The 15,653-nt window shown below is 37.6% G+C and overlaps 2 protein-coding genes across 2 annotated transcripts; both read left to right on the top strand.

Annotated features, from left to right (window-relative positions):
• Positions 1 to 475: 475 nt before the first annotated feature.
• Positions 476 to 2,788, top strand: LOC137946930 (transcription factor RAX1-like). The gene is made up of 3 exons (XM_068793211.1): positions 476 to 611; positions 1,708 to 1,837; positions 1,961 to 2,788. The coding sequence occupies exons 1-3, from the start codon at positions 476 to 478 to the stop codon at positions 2,601 to 2,603; spliced, it is 909 nt and encodes a 302-aa protein (XP_068649312.1). The 3' UTR covers positions 2,604 to 2,788.
• Positions 2,789 to 5,169: 2,381 nt separating this feature from the next.
• Positions 5,170 to 15,048, top strand: LOC137946844 (probable LRR receptor-like serine/threonine-protein kinase At1g05700). Its single transcript, XM_068793136.1, has 14 exons — positions 5,170 to 5,215; positions 7,853 to 7,904; positions 10,727 to 11,272; positions 11,750 to 12,231; positions 12,351 to 12,489; positions 12,641 to 12,712; positions 12,822 to 12,893; positions 12,987 to 13,067; positions 13,182 to 13,354; positions 13,604 to 13,827; positions 14,004 to 14,130; positions 14,220 to 14,282; positions 14,367 to 14,556; positions 14,640 to 15,048. Exons 1-14 carry the CDS (start codon positions 5,170 to 5,172, stop codon positions 15,046 to 15,048), a joined length of 2,676 nt encoding a protein of 891 aa, XP_068649237.1.
• The last annotated feature ends 605 nt before the right edge of the window (positions 15,049 to 15,653 follow it).

Genomic DNA, 15,653 nt, shown 5'->3' with positions numbered 1-15,653 from the left:
GTGAGGACTTGTTAAATGGGTGGCAGCCACATGAAAGCGTCATACACCACAGGCTTTGTCTTTGAGAGTTACTTTACGGTGTGTACATAGTCGAGTATTTTGACTGAAAATAGGATGACTGGATTTTACACCGGATTTCCACGGATAATGTTCCCTAAATTAAAATCTTCACGTCTGTCGCCATGCACCCGACGTTGACTGAGTTCTCTGCCTTCCCCAGGAAGAGAGAATAAAAAAAAAGGAAAAAACAGTAGGAAAGAAACAGCAAATAACCCTCAAAGAGGTCATACAAAGTCAAGCTTTCGGAGCTCTTTAATAGCGTGAACGAAGCCTCCATTGATTTTGCTTCTCAGCTGTAAACTGAAATTTGTCCTCCTCCTGCTCCTGCTCCTGCTCCTGCTCCTGCTGGTGATCGTGGAGTCGTCTTTTTTACATTATCTACCCCTCTCCTTTTCGGTTCATCGAATCGGTTCCAATGGGTAGAGCTCCTTGCTGCGACAAGGCCAACGTGAAAAGAGGGCCTTGGTCTCCTGAAGAAGACACAGCTCTCAAGAACTATGTCGAGAAGCACGGAACCGGAGGAAACTGGATTGCTCTACCCACCAAAGCAGGTGGTTGCAGTCTTCTTAAGATACTTCTCCGAATACCTATTTTTTTATTTCGGAATTTCTCTCTTCGGTGGCGGTGGCCATGAAATAGTGCTTCGCTTCCTGTACGGGTACTTGAGGAATGTGATATCCATCTCGTAGCGGTCGTTTTTTTTTTTTTTTTTTAAAACCCAGAAATCATGATTTCTTGAGCATGTGCTGGAGACAGAGACCATCAAGAGATTGTTTTTTGTTTCATTTCTCTGGAAAGAATTGGCTCCCTCGGATTCCCATTTTTCCTTTGCGGCACTTTGAGTTTGCTGATTTTGTCATTTAGTTTCCTTTTGTTTTAAAATTTCAAGATGATTATGATTTCCTTAGTCGTTCTTCAAATACATTTTTCGAAATTCATGTGTAATTTACAGCGGACTAGGAACTATGGGAGACAACAAAGCTTGAAGATTTCAGTTGCCGTCTCTACACTGGAATTTCCCAGATACCAAAATGAGCTTCAAAAGCCAATTCATGAAGAGTTCCTGTTACCTTTTCTGCTTTTATCAGTCTCATAACTCAGAAGCTTTCGTTCTCTTCCTTCAAGAACTCTACTAGTGTCATTCTCTTTTGATAACTAGTTCCTAATTCCTCTTCTCTCTTTTTCACTCCATGACAAAATTATCGTGCTGTTTCTTTCGGGCGTAAGCCACCTGTAAATTTTGCTTTGCAACTTCTTCAATCTATGAAGCTTCATCTCCAGCAGCCACAATAAGCTTTCAACGCTTTCTTCATTTAATTCCCAGTTTGAATGCTGTCGCGTATGCAAAAAAAGCTGGTATTACAGGCATTCCCAAGAGCCTAGCTGTTGCGAAATGCTTTTAATTTGATCGTCTCAGGCGCATTATACAATTGATATTTGCCGATACCTATTTCTTCTAGTAATTTAATTCGAAGATAGTTTTTCCCAGTCATTTCGAAGTTCAAAACTCAAATTAGGTAGCAGGTCTGTTCGATTAACTGCATTTATTCTCAAATTTAAGAGTCTTGATTGTCATTTTCCTAATTTGTTGAGAAACATAATTTCTCCCGGAATTGTTTTAACCCCCAGGGGTTTCACTGTTTTCAGGCCTCAAACGCTGCGGGAAGAGCTGCCGCTTGAGGTGGCTTAATTACCTCCGACCAGATATCAAACATGGAGCTTTTACTGAAGAGGAGGACAAAGTTATTTGTACTCTTTACAAGAATCTGGGTAGCAGGTGAGTGTATTGAAATCTCTCTCTCTCTCTTTTTTTTTTTTTTAGTTTGGGTCCTTCTTGTCACCTTTTAGCTGGTTTCTTATTTTTGTTTTTTCTTCTTTTCTCTTCTTCTGTCCTCTGCAGGTGGTCTGTTATAGCTTCGCGTCTCCCCGGAAGAACAGATAACGATGTTAAGAATTATTGGAATACTAAGCTGAAGAAGAAGCTATTGGCCGAAAAGGACAACGCATTGGACAATCTGAACATCCATACGAAGACTCACATCCCCATCAGCACCTCGCCTTGTCCTCCGTGTGTCTCAACAACCAATAGCTTCAGTTACAATTTTTCCGCTCAAGTCCCTGAAATAGCTTCCTCACTGCCGCCCATCGAAGCAGGTTTCAATTATAATTTCGATTCTCAAAAACTGTTCCAAGACCCATCTCCGTTTGCGCTCTCGGGACCCAGCGAAGTGTCGGAAATCAGCTCATGCGCGAACAATTTCAGCATTTCGTCTTCCTCTCAAGAGGCTTCCCTCTCGGCCTCCCCGTCCCTTCCCGTGGAAGACAACAACTACATTGCCTGGTGCGGTAATGCGCCGAGCGAATTCGACAACATTTGGATGGAATTTGGTTACGGATCTCACTACGATCTTCTCAGCGGATATGGGTTCCCAGAGAAAACAGCTGAAGCAACGCCAAATCCAGTTAACTTCGGTTATCCGAGTTTGTTGGCCAAAGCTGATAAGAAGGCGCAAGGCGTTTACCAGCAGTGTCATATAAGATGATTTTCATGGCCTGAAACACAAAAACGACGGGATGGATTGATCGAAGCTGTAATGAAATGTTATCAAAAGGGTTGTCTTAATTAGATCTCATTAGACGATAGGGTGGTGTTGATAAATGAGAAACTTGAAATTAAAAATCCTCCTGTACATGAATTGCAAAGATTATAGTAGATTTATAAGTTGATTGAAACCCGAACGAATTGATCGTCCAATGCGTGCTGCTTGCTTTGTTTTCTCACATTGAAGCGGCCAGATGTGGGGTAGAAGCTGCTGTCAGCAAGTTCGATTCCTTCCTGGATGAGCTCATAAGGCCACGATATTTGCATGGGATGGCTGATTCAAAGCTGAAGAAGACGTAGCAATCACACATCAGCCAAAAAAAAACTCGTTTTTTCATCACTTACAATAATGTCTTTCTCCTTAATTTTTATAATACTTTGATGTGCTTGAGGTATCGAATCTTTTCATGTTTGAAGTTTGAACTTGTCACTGCGTTTGCTTCTTTGAAACTTCACACTGTGTCAAGAACAGGAAGAAAAAAGAAACTTCGTCTGAATATAATCGTTCTAAAAACGCAGCAAGAAAGTGGAAAAAAAAGCCAGTCAGGACGACTAGATCATCCAGATTTAACAACGCTAGCTGTTTGATGATTCTAATAGGCCTCCAGCATCGCCTCTCGCTACCAGAAGAGTCGAATAATTCGATATTATCGATAAGTAAACGAAATGAACAATTACAGTCGATTCAACTTTCACATCAGGAACTTAAAATTAAAGGAAGAGTTTTACCCTTCATCTGCTGCTCAGAGTCAAGGCCTAGTGATTGTCCACTCAACCTTTCCCAAATCCCACTTCCTAGAAGTTTCTCTATTTTCTAAGATTCCCCCATCAGTGTTAATAAAATCAGGAAACTGCGCCAATTTGGAATATTCTATTACTGGGCTTCTTGTTCAATATGGAAGAACTACATAGCTTAGGGCTCTTGACTTCTTGTCACCACCGCGATTCCCTTCTCTCAAATATGGGCTCTTCAGAGTGGCTAGAGACTTAGGGTTAGGGCTTCGAGGGCCGGCCACTCTAGTGGCGGCACACGTCGGTGAATATTCCTTGAGTACATTTTTGGACAAGCCAATTGGGGCTCATAAATGAGGCGATGGTGCCCAAGAGTTCAAAGTCACAGCCTCGTTCTTATGGGGTTGCGTCAGAGTCCAAAGTGATGTTAACATGATCGAATGGGTTTAAGGTTGAGGTAAGGGCTGAGTTGTCAATAGGATTGGTTTGAATTGCAGATGGAGTAAAGTGCATTAAAAATCCAACCTTTCAAGTCTTCTTAGTTGGTTACAATTATTGCATCTTAAGGTGTTTTCTAAACCCATGTGCACGCCAATTGCTTGGTCTCCTCACTATGTTAAAGTCAATATGGGCGTTTGTTTATTAAAATCGGATTCACATATCATGTGTTGTCTAATTTAATAAAGAGGCGATTAGAGATTGCTAATCCTAAGTCAATGGGCTAACTTTCGTCTTATAAACCGATTAAGGAAAAAGAATACTTAAAATGGTACTCACCCTGGTAAAATAGAGATGTTTAAACTACACATATTTGATTCGGGTTTTAAATCCTTGTTTGAAGGTTTCTTAAGCGAGGATGTTGCTTAATTATGGAACACTTCGTGGGGATTTAGACCTGCATGGTTGTCAGTAGACTTTTATTCAATACTTGTTTTGATTTAAAGTTGAAAAGTAGTTTGTTTATTGTTTAATATAAATTAAATAAACTCCAGTATCATACATAAATAATTATTCGTGTATTTTCTCATATTTATTTGACGGTATTTAAGTAAATTTTGTTTTTTTAACTATAGTATACTAGCATCAAATTCGTCCCCTCGTCGTCCCCTCTCATTGCTTAAAAAAGATGAAAAGGACCATTTCTTCATTTAAATAGATTCCATTCATTTTTTTTCTTATAATTGGAGAACTCTACTCCCATTGGTAAGAACATCTCATCTCCATTGAAAAGATAAAAATTAACGACAAATTCAAGTATGATTAAAAGTAATAAGATATCATTCATTTTTATTATATCACCTAAGTGTATGAAGAACTACAAATTAGATAGTCCAAATTTCTAAGTGCTCTTATTTTTTTAATCCAAAACTTCAAATAACTTTAGTAATTCATAAAAGTTTTATATAAAATAAAATCACATAGGCTTGAAACTGTCAATGCCTAATTGTTAATGTATTGTAGAAAACTTTGTCACAATTTTACTAGGTATCTTCAAGTAAGCCAATAAATAAAACTTATAGAAATTACATAGAAATTAGTAAAAATAGTAGAAAATTTTAGATAAGAGTGATAAAAGGTCAAAAACTTGCTCACTTATCATTTGTTAATTAAAGAAATTTTACTGATTTTTTACTAATTGATGCCAAATTGATGGTTCTTCACTCTAGAACATAAATACTCTTGGTTTTAGTTTGACCCTAGTAAAATAAAGATGTTCAAACCACAAATAATAGATTCACGTTTTTAATGTCTGTTTGAAGGTTTCTTATGCGAGGATGTTTCTTAATTCTGGAACACTTGGTGGGGATTTAGACCTGCACGGTTGTCATTGCACGAGTTTAAAGTGTTATATTAGGTAGACTTTTATTCAATACTGGTTTTGGTTGAAAGTTGAAAAGTAGTTTGTTTATTGTTTATGAGAAATTAAATAAGCTCCACTACCTTATAAAAAACATTTATTCGTTTATTTTCTCAGGTTTATTTGAAGGTATTGAAGTAAATTTTGTTTTTTAACTATAGTATACTAGCATCAGATCAGTTCCCTCCCATTGCTTAAAAAAGATGAAAGGGGACCCAATTCTTCATTTAAATAGATTCCAGTCATTTTGTTTCTTATAATTGGAGAGTACCACTCCCATAGTTAGAACATCTCATCTCCATCAAAAGAGAAAAATTAATCACAAATTAAGGTATCATTAAAGGTAATAAAATATCTTTCATTTTAATTACATCTCCTAATTGTTTGAAGAACTGTTTATTAGATAGTCCAAATTTCTACGTGCTCTTGGTTTTTAATCCAAAACTACAAAGTGATTCAGAGAAATTTTATATAAAATAAATTCACCTAGTTTTGAAACTGTCAATGCCAAGTTGTCAATGTATTGTCGGAAATTTTGTGAAGATTTTACTAGGTATCTTCAAGTAAGCCAATAAATAAATATTATAGCGGCAATGATAGTTAAAATTAGATTAAAAAAATAGTAAAAATAGTAGAAATTTTTAGATAGAGTGATAAAAAAAAAAAGTCAAAAACTTGTTCACTTATCATTTGTTAATTATAAAAAATTTATTAATTTCTTACTAATTGATGCCACATTGATGATTCTTCAACTCTAGAACATAAATACCATTGGTTTCAGTTTGACATTTTATTCTGGTGCACTATGTTTTCCTCTCTCCCATTCTCTCTTTTCCTGCAATCTTCTTCTCCTTACATCCTCTCTTCTACACCTTGTTCCCCTTTCCTTTCTTTTTTTCTTTTCTATGGACTTCTAGACATGAATCCTTAGAATTTAACATGCACAATATAGTACAATAACATCTTAAAGGTTACAAGTCAATCCTAATTAATGGTCACAACATAACACAAAGTTGAATAGAGAAGTTACTACTTTCATTGACTGCCTATAAAACATAGTACCATGTTAGCAAATACATAGGAACTAGGTTAAAGTATAGAAAAATAATATGTTATCAACATATGCAAAACAATATAAGTACATTGTAGTTTAGAAAAGCATGATACTAGGATAGTATAGAACCTACTCTACCTATATGTTGTATGATATGAATTCACTCCAATACAAACTTGTGTGGCACTAGGACCAATATAATTTTTCTTGAGAATAGGACCAACTCTATATTAATTCAAACTAGTAAGTACTAATTCAGCTAACTACTAGTAAGTACGAATTCATTTAAATACAACACAAAACCTCTATAATACAAATACGCCCTTGTCCTTCAAAAAGAAGGCCCAAGTAAACTAAGAAAAATTGTGGATATAAAAAGGAGTCGATCCGCAAAATGGTGTGAACTTTTACAACTCGATAACAAAGAAGGTTACAAGTGATTTTCAGGTCCTATCTCTAGTAACCCTCTAATTAGATCTCTATTTGACAAATTCAGACCGCCTTTGTAGAGGAAGTAAAGTTGGCTCGATGTTGACACCTTTTTAATCTCCACTTGACATTCAAAAGAGAATTCTATTTGTGCTTATGTATGGCATATTTGAGTTGAAATAGAGTAACAATAGGAACAATCTGCTTCTTGTGACTCGAAATAAAAAAATTGGTAGCGTATTAGCACTCCAACGATTTGACCTCTAGAATTTCTTTTTCAACTTAGAGATCCTTGTTCAGCTCCCCAAAGGGAACTCACAATTTATATAGGGGTGGGGATGGTTCAAGCACCCCATATTTATCTCTTTCAATCTCTCTTTACTAAGTCTTCAATCTATGAGATTAGCCTTCACTCTATGAGATCATGACATGTGGTGGAGACCAATATTCACTTTCCTAGATCGCAACACGAAGCAGAAGTAAGTGTTATGCCATGTGTGGGATAATATAGACTATGTGATGCCATATGGAACTCCTCTTCAATGACATATATCATTTATGTTCACTTCTTTGCTTTAGTGACACTCTCATTTGCTCGTGTAGCAATTAGGTGGCATCTATGTGACATTTTCCTTTATTTGGTAGTGGTAGTGGCCTGGTATGTTGGTACAATTCATTTTATTTGATATTTGATCAGACTTTGATCCAAACTTGAACAAAGTTCCGATTTTGATAATTGACAGACTGTTTGAAAAAACCTCCATGATTTAATCATTGGAGATTTGACTTTTGACCATTGGTGATGATCAAGTTCCCTCAGTCTTGGTCGTTGATCGATGTTAATGACCATGCCTACAAAAATATAGTTGAGAATACATTCCTAGCTATTTCAAACATTATTGTTGATTGATTAAAACTAAATCCACCATTACTCTTATGATGTAGCTCTTGAAGTGTAACAAAGTTCTTTTTAAAGTCTTCGGTCCATTCTTAATATGCTAGACAAATATATATTGCAGGCCATAAAAAGATCCAACATAAACTTTTACAAGAGGATTGTCCATGTATTGACTTTGTATAATATTTTTTATTTGATCTACTATTTTTCATTTTTTAGGAAAAAGAGCAAAATATCTAATTTTGAAGCAATTAAACACCAAAAACCAGATGCAAAAAGTAACCAACAAGAAACACAAAGTGTGACATTACTATCATCACATTTCTACACAAATCATAGTCTAAATCTAAAACTCTAATCCAATTGAATCTTGAGATAATGAAAATTACATGGTTTCACTTAATGCATACATACTTTAAAGATAAAAGGTTTTTAAGAAGAGTTCTTGTGTTTATAAAATGACATCACATTCAAAGAAGGGTTTTCATTGCATCTCATCATGCTACATTTCTAATCAATTTTTTCCTTAATATTTCCTACTTTACGATAGTCTTTAATCAATTTATAGTTGAGCACACATCCTCATGAATTTCTTGTTCCATAAGCTCTCAATAAACCTCCTTAATAACCTTTGGGTCTAGATCAACCCCATGAGATAGTTATGAATAATGAGTGTTGCTAATACAATATATGTTTGAGTTTTAATTGGATAATTAGACTCTATCTTCAAAATATTTTTTTCCTTTAATACTCCAAATGACCTTTCAATCACATTCTGCAATCGGATATGTTTATGATTAAACTTCCCCTCAAAATTCTCAGCACCATAACTAAATACTCTTCGATGTGATACAGTTTACCTTGATATGGTGCAATAAAGTTGACTCTCAACATAAACCTTACATCCACTACATAATATTTACTTAAGGGCAAAATAATTATGTTATTACTATTAAATACTAAAAAAATATTACTATTGCTTAGAAATTACCTTTAGGTACAATCAAGTTGTCAATTTCTCTTGTTAATCATTATTTAAAATCATTGTATCATATGCAAACCCATCTCAACCTTGAAAACATATGTTAAACTTTAGGTCAATTGAGCATGCAACAACACATTTTATGTATGATGCTCCTTTCATCTTTGAGACCTTGATACATCTTCTACTCACAGTTTCATATGAATATGTGTTCTATCAATAGCTCCCACACAATCCTTAAAGTACAAACCAAACTTATTAGTTTTTTAAAAAAAAATTGGTGGAACTTCTAATCCATGCGGTTGTATGGAGAAGTTATTTTTTGAAGGATATGATTGTTTGAGCACTTGATGGAAGTTGTTGCCAACATTTTCTCGTGAACGAAAGAAGTGGAATTTCATCAGCTACAATTCATCTAATTATTTATCAGTTACTATATTAACTTATTGTTATCATCAAAACCCTTTTTGAAGGAAATGACTTTTTCTCGGCCATTGTCAAGGGTACTTAATTTTACCTGTATAAAACCAACCATAAATTAGCAGCATACATATTTGTCATTCGATATAAATATATATTAGTTTATTTTCTTTTATTATTTTGTTTTACATTCTTATCTATCTCTATACGTTTAGCAAGAAAGTTGGCCTAACTCAATCTACAAAAAAAACAATTGTATGACTGTGTGACTCAACCATTCACGGTGGATCGAGATTGGTGGCCGATTCTGTAATTTTTTTATACACGACTTATTAATCAAAATTTATGCAATAGATTCCCTACTATATGCAAAAGTATTATTCACAACATCCTTAAGATGACATGTTTCCCTTAAGATGTTAACAAAATTTTCAAATGTATTAACCCCCATACATAGTTACTCTTGACAATTTGTATCATTTAAATAGGTAAGTTGCTCCATTAGTGCTCTTCTATCACTATTATTTTCCTCCGAGATTGGTTTGTTAATAAAAAATTTGTGACATAAGACCTACTTAATCCCCAATAATCTACTACAAGTTGTCTTTTATGTTGCTTTAAAAAAAAGTATAACTAAACTATACTACGTCTTCTAAAAAAGTCTTTCTACATAAGAACAACCTCCTCGACAGAGCTCGAAGTCGAAAATTTCCCTTTCTTCTACCCCTTGGTATTTCTTGATGCGAAAGAGAGAGAGAGAGAGAGATTATAAAAAGGTGCTTGGATTTTATTAAGTTTATACATACTACGTGGGCATTTGGTAAATTTTTATGCACCTCTTCGTGTTATTTCAATGTATCTCTTTGTATCAAAATAGTTACGATATACTATTCCCTAACACTCGCCCTCCAACTTTATATGAGCGATCACTCTAGTTGATATTAATTTCCACCTACTTGATACAAAAATAGGGGAATTATTATTTTTTAATTTAACACTTTCTTCATAATCATATACCTTTTTACCTCCCTCTTCCGTCTTCTCCTCCTATACGGTCAAAAAGAGACTCACCCTCAAGATTTATTGAGAAAGCCACTCGATTGTCGTCCTTTGAACCTGTCGTTCGAATCTGGATGGAGTTGAATTTCACCAAATTCCTTCCCCAATCTTTACGTGCAAAATGTCAAACATTGCTGCCATGAAAAAGTCCAAGTCGTCTCCGATCCTTTTCAGAGACGACGTTCATACAATTTTTTTTATCTTAAATCTTAATCGTGCAGTATCTTTTTAATTTCTGTAGAAGCTGACTGGGGCTTAGGCTGTTTTTTTCTCTCCAATTCCACCTACTAAGTTGTTCATTTCTGGAGAAGACCAACTGGAATTGACTCATGGAGGACCCAGCAAACATGTGGCCGATTTGAAGTTCAGAGTCTCATAGCGTTCCTAGAAAGCAGAAGCCATTGTTGCTCACAAATCGACATATTCCCAGAGTACGTCTTCCTGCGAACGTCTTCCTCTCACTCAGGCGAAGACACAGAGATGACTTTGCTAGCCCGCTTTCTCTTCGCCTTAATTCTTCCGGCACTCGCTCAGGCTCAACAAGGTCAGTCATGATCAACTCTTTTCCTCCGGAACATCTGTAAGCCATAAAAAAATTACGATTAAAGCCTTGTATTGATAATCTGTTTTGCAGGCTTCATAAGCATTGACTGTGGGCTACCGGAAGGGACCAACTACACAGACGATGGCACCGGGATCTTCTACACGTCAGATGCCGGCTTCATCGACACCGGGGAGAACAAAGAAATCCAGTCTACTCTCATTTCGAGCACACTCGCTGCACAGTACCGTAACCTGAGAAGTTTCCCAGAGGGAGATCGTAACTGTTACACGGTGAGGCCTGTAGTGAAGGGCAATAGGTATCTGGTGAGAGCCTCCTTCATGCACGGGAACTATGATGGGACGGTGCTACCTGTGTTTAATCTATTTCTTGGCGTCAATCTGTGGACGGAAGTGACTCAGAAAAATTCGTCGAAGCCTGGCTGGACGGAGATTATTACGATCGCGACGGCGAATTATTTATCAGTTTGCCTGGAGAAGAAGCAGGGGACGCCTTTCATATCGGTGCTGGAGGTGAGGGCACTGGCTTTCGCAATGTACAACGCCTCCGACGAGACGCAAGCTCTCGTTCTGTACAACCGCTTCGATGTTGGATCCTCCAGTAGCAAGATATTGAGGTAAGCCTCAGAGTTTTACCCTTGATAGTAATTTTCAACAACTTTCGTATTTTTTCCCATTATGTCCTGTTAGTGGGCGTTGGTTGTAAATTTATTAAATAGATATTTTTCGAGAAAAATAAATAAAAATTAATAATCAATCTCGTACTATTTCCTGTAAAAAGGCACTAATAGGCTTAATTTTCTGTTTCGTCACTTGAAAACGTCGACATTTTGAGCCGGTCTGCTGATTGGCCAGGTCTTAGAATTTTTAAAGACAGTTTTACCAAGTGGCTCACATGAAATTGATATTATGACTCTTTTATTATTTGCTCTTATCAGTTATTTAAAATGAACTTATTTTATTAGATTGTGATTTGAGACCTATCTCACTATATAAATAGGTCTGGTACCATCTCTCTCTTCTAATGCAATTGGAGGGACAAAAATTTGACTGAATCCTTTGATTCTTAGCACAAAAATTTCTTCCTTGTTTAGGTACAAAGACGATGTTTACGATCGCATTTGGTCCCCGTTCCATTCCGATGTTTACGCCTCATTAAACACATCTTCCCTCGTCGCCAACGACATCTCTATGTTCCAGCCTCCGCCAGCCGTTCTCGGCACAGCAGTGGCTCCGGCGAACAGCAACAGCACCACCTTATACTTCAACTGGACGGCCGATAATCCTCAGGAGCAATATCACGTTTACAGACACATCGCTGAAGTGGAGGTACTCAAGGCTGGAGAGTTCAGGGAATTCAACGTGTGCGTGACTGGTTTTGATACCTGCTACGGTCCCTATAGCCCCACATACCTTGTCGCCACCACACTCTACACAATTACCCCCTTCAGCGGGCGACTCGAGTATTCCTGCCATTTCGTAAGAACAGCAGCCTCCACGCTTCCTCCCATTTTCAATGCCATTGAGATTTATACCCTCGCTAAGCTCTCAGTAGTGCCCACCAACGATGGAGATGGTAAGGAGTTACGGGCATCAAAATCTTCTCCCGGGACCTTTTTTTATTTGGCCATTTTAGAGCAACGCAATTTACGATTCTATGTTTCTGTTGTCTATTCTTATGGGCATTTTTATCAGTTAATTCGATCATGGGCGTCAAAAACCAATATCGAGTGAAAAGAAACTGGATGGGTGATCCTTGTGTTCCCCAAGATTACACTTGGGAGGGCGTAACCTGCAGTTACGACGATCCAACTTCTCCAAGAATCGTTTCTCTGTAAGTGTCTCCGGTTACTTCTTTGTGAGCATGAGAGGGAACAGCAAGTTTTCTCCAGATCTTTACTTTCGGCGAAAGTCATGGCATTTTCCCTTTCCATTTGAAGCTATTTGATACTCAAAATTTGACAAATTTGGAATGTGGATCACAGAAACCTCTCTTCTAGTGGACTGAGCGGGATTGTAGTTCATCCAATTGGAAATCTCAGTTCATTACAGTCCTTGTAAGTATGATTGGATTCAAGGTTAATAGTTCGGGTGATTAATAATCCTTCACAGTATTATTTTAACTACTATTACTTGCTAACGGTCATCTCGATACTCCTGTTCCAGGGATTTGTCAGCAAACAACTTGACAGGCGAAATACCTGATTTCCTTGCGACATTACCTTCTCTCACTTTCCTGTAAGTGAAGATCCTCAGGTTATTCAAGTCCTAAATTCTCCGGTTGCTAAACAAGGTTTATGAAGTATATTTTTCATTTTAATTTCACTGCAGAAATTTGTCTGCCAATAACTTCACTGGCTCCGTCCCCTCTACTTTGCTACAAAGATCAAAAAGCGGAACACTCCAATTGAGGTTTGTTTCCGTTACCCAGATGGGTCTCTGTTTCTCTTTCTTAATTTGTATAGAAAGAATTAGGTTCCTTACCGTAAATCTCAATGGTGTGACGTTTACTCGCTCTAATGTCAGTGTTGATAACAACTTAATCGTCAATCAATCGGATCCCTGTACAACAAGTTCTTGCAAGAAGAAGAAGAAGAGTGTTGCTGTTCCTGTTGCCGTTTCTTTATCAGCTGTTGCCTTGATCTTGCTTGTCTCCGGGTTTATTTTCTGGAAAAAATACGGGAGAAGAAAAGCAGGAGGTAACGAACCTACGCGTTGCAAGAATTCATGAGAATTGCATTTAAAAAATTCAAATTCCAAAGAAACTGAATCCTGCTTGAACCCGTACATCGAATTAACATATTACACATCTGGATGGCAACTCCGTAATCCTGCACACGTCAAATTCATTCAAGCACCTCCTTGTTCAGTTAGCAAGCATTAAAGATTCGCTCAGTTTCTTCTTACTCGGCTTATAATTTGCTCTTTGGATTTCTTTGCTTCATTAGCCTCAGACACTGTTGTGAAAACCAGTGATGGCGATGGCTCCTTCAACCTCGACAACCGCAGATTCACATATACTGAGATAAAAAGCCTGACCAGTGATTTCCAAAGGGTCCTCGGAAAAGGAGGGTTTGGTACTGTTTACTATGGCCGCATGAGTGATGGGACTCAAGTCGCAGTTAAGTTGCTCTCCCAAAATCGTCAAGGCTCAAGCGAGTTTCAGACTGAGGTAAACAACTGCTACTCTGTACAGTTTCGGCTTGCTTCCTGATCTGATTCAGGAAGACGAGGGCCAAAATCTGCCTATTAGAGTTCTTCCCGTAGGAAAGATCCCATCTTAATTTACTCAAATTGGTTTCACACATACTATCTAAACTCAAGTATGTTTTGGGTTTTGGATTGCAGGCTCTGCTATTAACAAGAGTATATCATAGGAATCTCGTCCACTTGATTGGCTACTGCGCCGAAGGTGACAAAACGGCTCTCATTCTGGAGTATATGCAACAAGGGAACTTGTCTAAGCTTCTCTTAGGTATAACAAGAATCATGCTTCACCTTGTACTGTGCCTTATCATTTTAATCGACGTAAACTAGGAATTCATTTTTAAGCTGCGTTCGCAGATAAGAACAGGACACCCTTAAGTTGGGGTCAACGACTTCGGATAGCTCTGGATGTTGCTCAAGGTCAGAGGCAGAGGAAGTCGAACTGGTATCTTGTTTCTCTAGTTTGTGCTGTCTGCGAACTAATAACAGATATCTGATGTGCAGGACTGGAGTATCTTCACAACGGTTGCAAACCACCTATCATTCATCGAGATGTGAAGGGCACAAACATCCTGTTGAACGAAAGGTTAGAGGCAAAAATTGCAGACTTCGGACTGTCAAAAGTCTTCTCCAACGACGACTTCTCCCATGTTTCAACTGCAGTTAAAGGTACCCTTGGGTACCTTGATCCCGAGTACGTTTCATCCACTTTTCACCCTTCCCTGATCTTAACATAATCAGTTCATGGAGAGTCATCACAGAGCATCTGTTGTGCAGATATTGCGTTTCCAACAACTTGAACGAGAAAAGCGACGTCTACAGCTTTGGGATCGTTATGTTGGAGCTCATCACAGGACAATCTGCGATCGTCCACAACTCCGACTCACAGAGGATAAGCATAGTCGACTGGGTTAATCCCTTGGTCTCAAAAGGAGACATAAGAGCTGTCGTTGACCCGAGACTGAGAGGAGAATTTGACATTAATTCTGCTTGGAAGGCCGTAGAGATAGCGATCGCATGTGTAGCTCCCAAAGCTATACAAAGGCCGGCAATAAGCATTGCAGTCTCAGAGCTGAAAGAATGCCTGGGAGGAGAGAGAGTGCCTCAAAGAAGCCACAGCCTACTGAGTGAAGACCCTGACACAAGCACCTCTGGAAATTCACTCTTTCGCCCAATAGCAAGATAGTCTTTGGGTAATGATGCCAAGGATGTGTTAGATGGTGTAGAAGCCAAATCATTCAGGCTGATTTGGGAGCATTAAAAGCTTTTCAGTAATTAATCACCCATTAGCAAATGTTGAAAAATTATAAGATTGGTTTGAATTATTGTGTCATTAGAACTTCTAAGAGCTGTGATTTTTGAGGGGTTAATTGTTTATGTACTTGTATGAGTGCCTCACAACCTTGGTCTAAAAAATAGAAAAATATCAATGGCTACATATTCAATATGATCATATGGAGGATTTATGAATTATGATCTGTTTGTGAAAGGTAGATTGTTCGATCTCATTAATTTATATGGGACTATCTACATACGAGTATCTGTTTTGATACCATTTGAAATTTGGTCAAAGACTCATCCAAAATAACTTAATTTATGTGGAAGTCACATGAATCAGTGGTAGATTCCCTGATAATCTTTAAAGTCAGCCGACGCATAATATCCAGATTCCACCAGCCAAAATCGAAGACTTACTCGAGATGGATCTTTTCATCTACTTTCCATTGAAAACCCTAGCGCTAAAATCCGATTCCGGAAACTGCAAAGAAGCTTCCTTATTTTTTGAATTTT

Source organism: Aristolochia californica, unplaced genomic scaffold, assembly GCF_029961685.1.
Source record: "Aristolochia californica isolate CCGP_79_NKW_82.1479 unplaced genomic scaffold, dmAriCali1.0.hap1 SCAF_12, whole genome shotgun sequence".
In the NCBI taxonomy this organism is placed as follows: Eukaryota; Viridiplantae; Streptophyta; class Magnoliopsida; order Piperales; family Aristolochiaceae; genus Aristolochia; species Aristolochia californica.
Note: the sequence above shows the minus strand (reverse complement) of the source record. Positions and strands in the feature narration are given on the sequence as shown.

What these genes read in the sequence shown, in the direction of transcription:
- LOC137946930 (XM_068793211.1), top strand. Translation starts at nt 476, where the DNA reads ATGGGTAGAGCTCCTTGCTGCGACAAGGCCAACGTGAAAAGAGGGCCT. An exon ending in TGCTCTACCCACCAAAGCAG is followed by an intron (nt 612 to 1,707) that starts GTGGTTGCAGTC and finishes CACTGTTTTCAG; the next exon opens with GCCTCAAACGCTGCGGGAAG. An exon ending in TACAAGAATCTGGGTAGCAG is followed by an intron (nt 1,838 to 1,960) that starts GTGAGTGTATTG and finishes TGTCCTCTGCAG; the next exon opens with GTGGTCTGTTATAGCTTCGC.
- LOC137946844 (XM_068793136.1), top strand. Translation starts at nt 5,170, where the DNA reads ATGTTTCTTAATTCTGGAACACTTGGTGGGGATTTAGACCTGCACG. An exon ending in TTACCTTCTCTCACTTTCCT is followed by an intron (nt 12,894 to 12,986) that starts GTAAGTGAAGAT and finishes ATTTCACTGCAG; the next exon opens with AAATTTGTCTGCCAATAACT. An exon ending in AGCTCTGGATGTTGCTCAAG is followed by an intron (nt 14,283 to 14,366) that starts GTCAGAGGCAGA and finishes TCTGATGTGCAG; the next exon opens with GACTGGAGTATCTTCACAAC.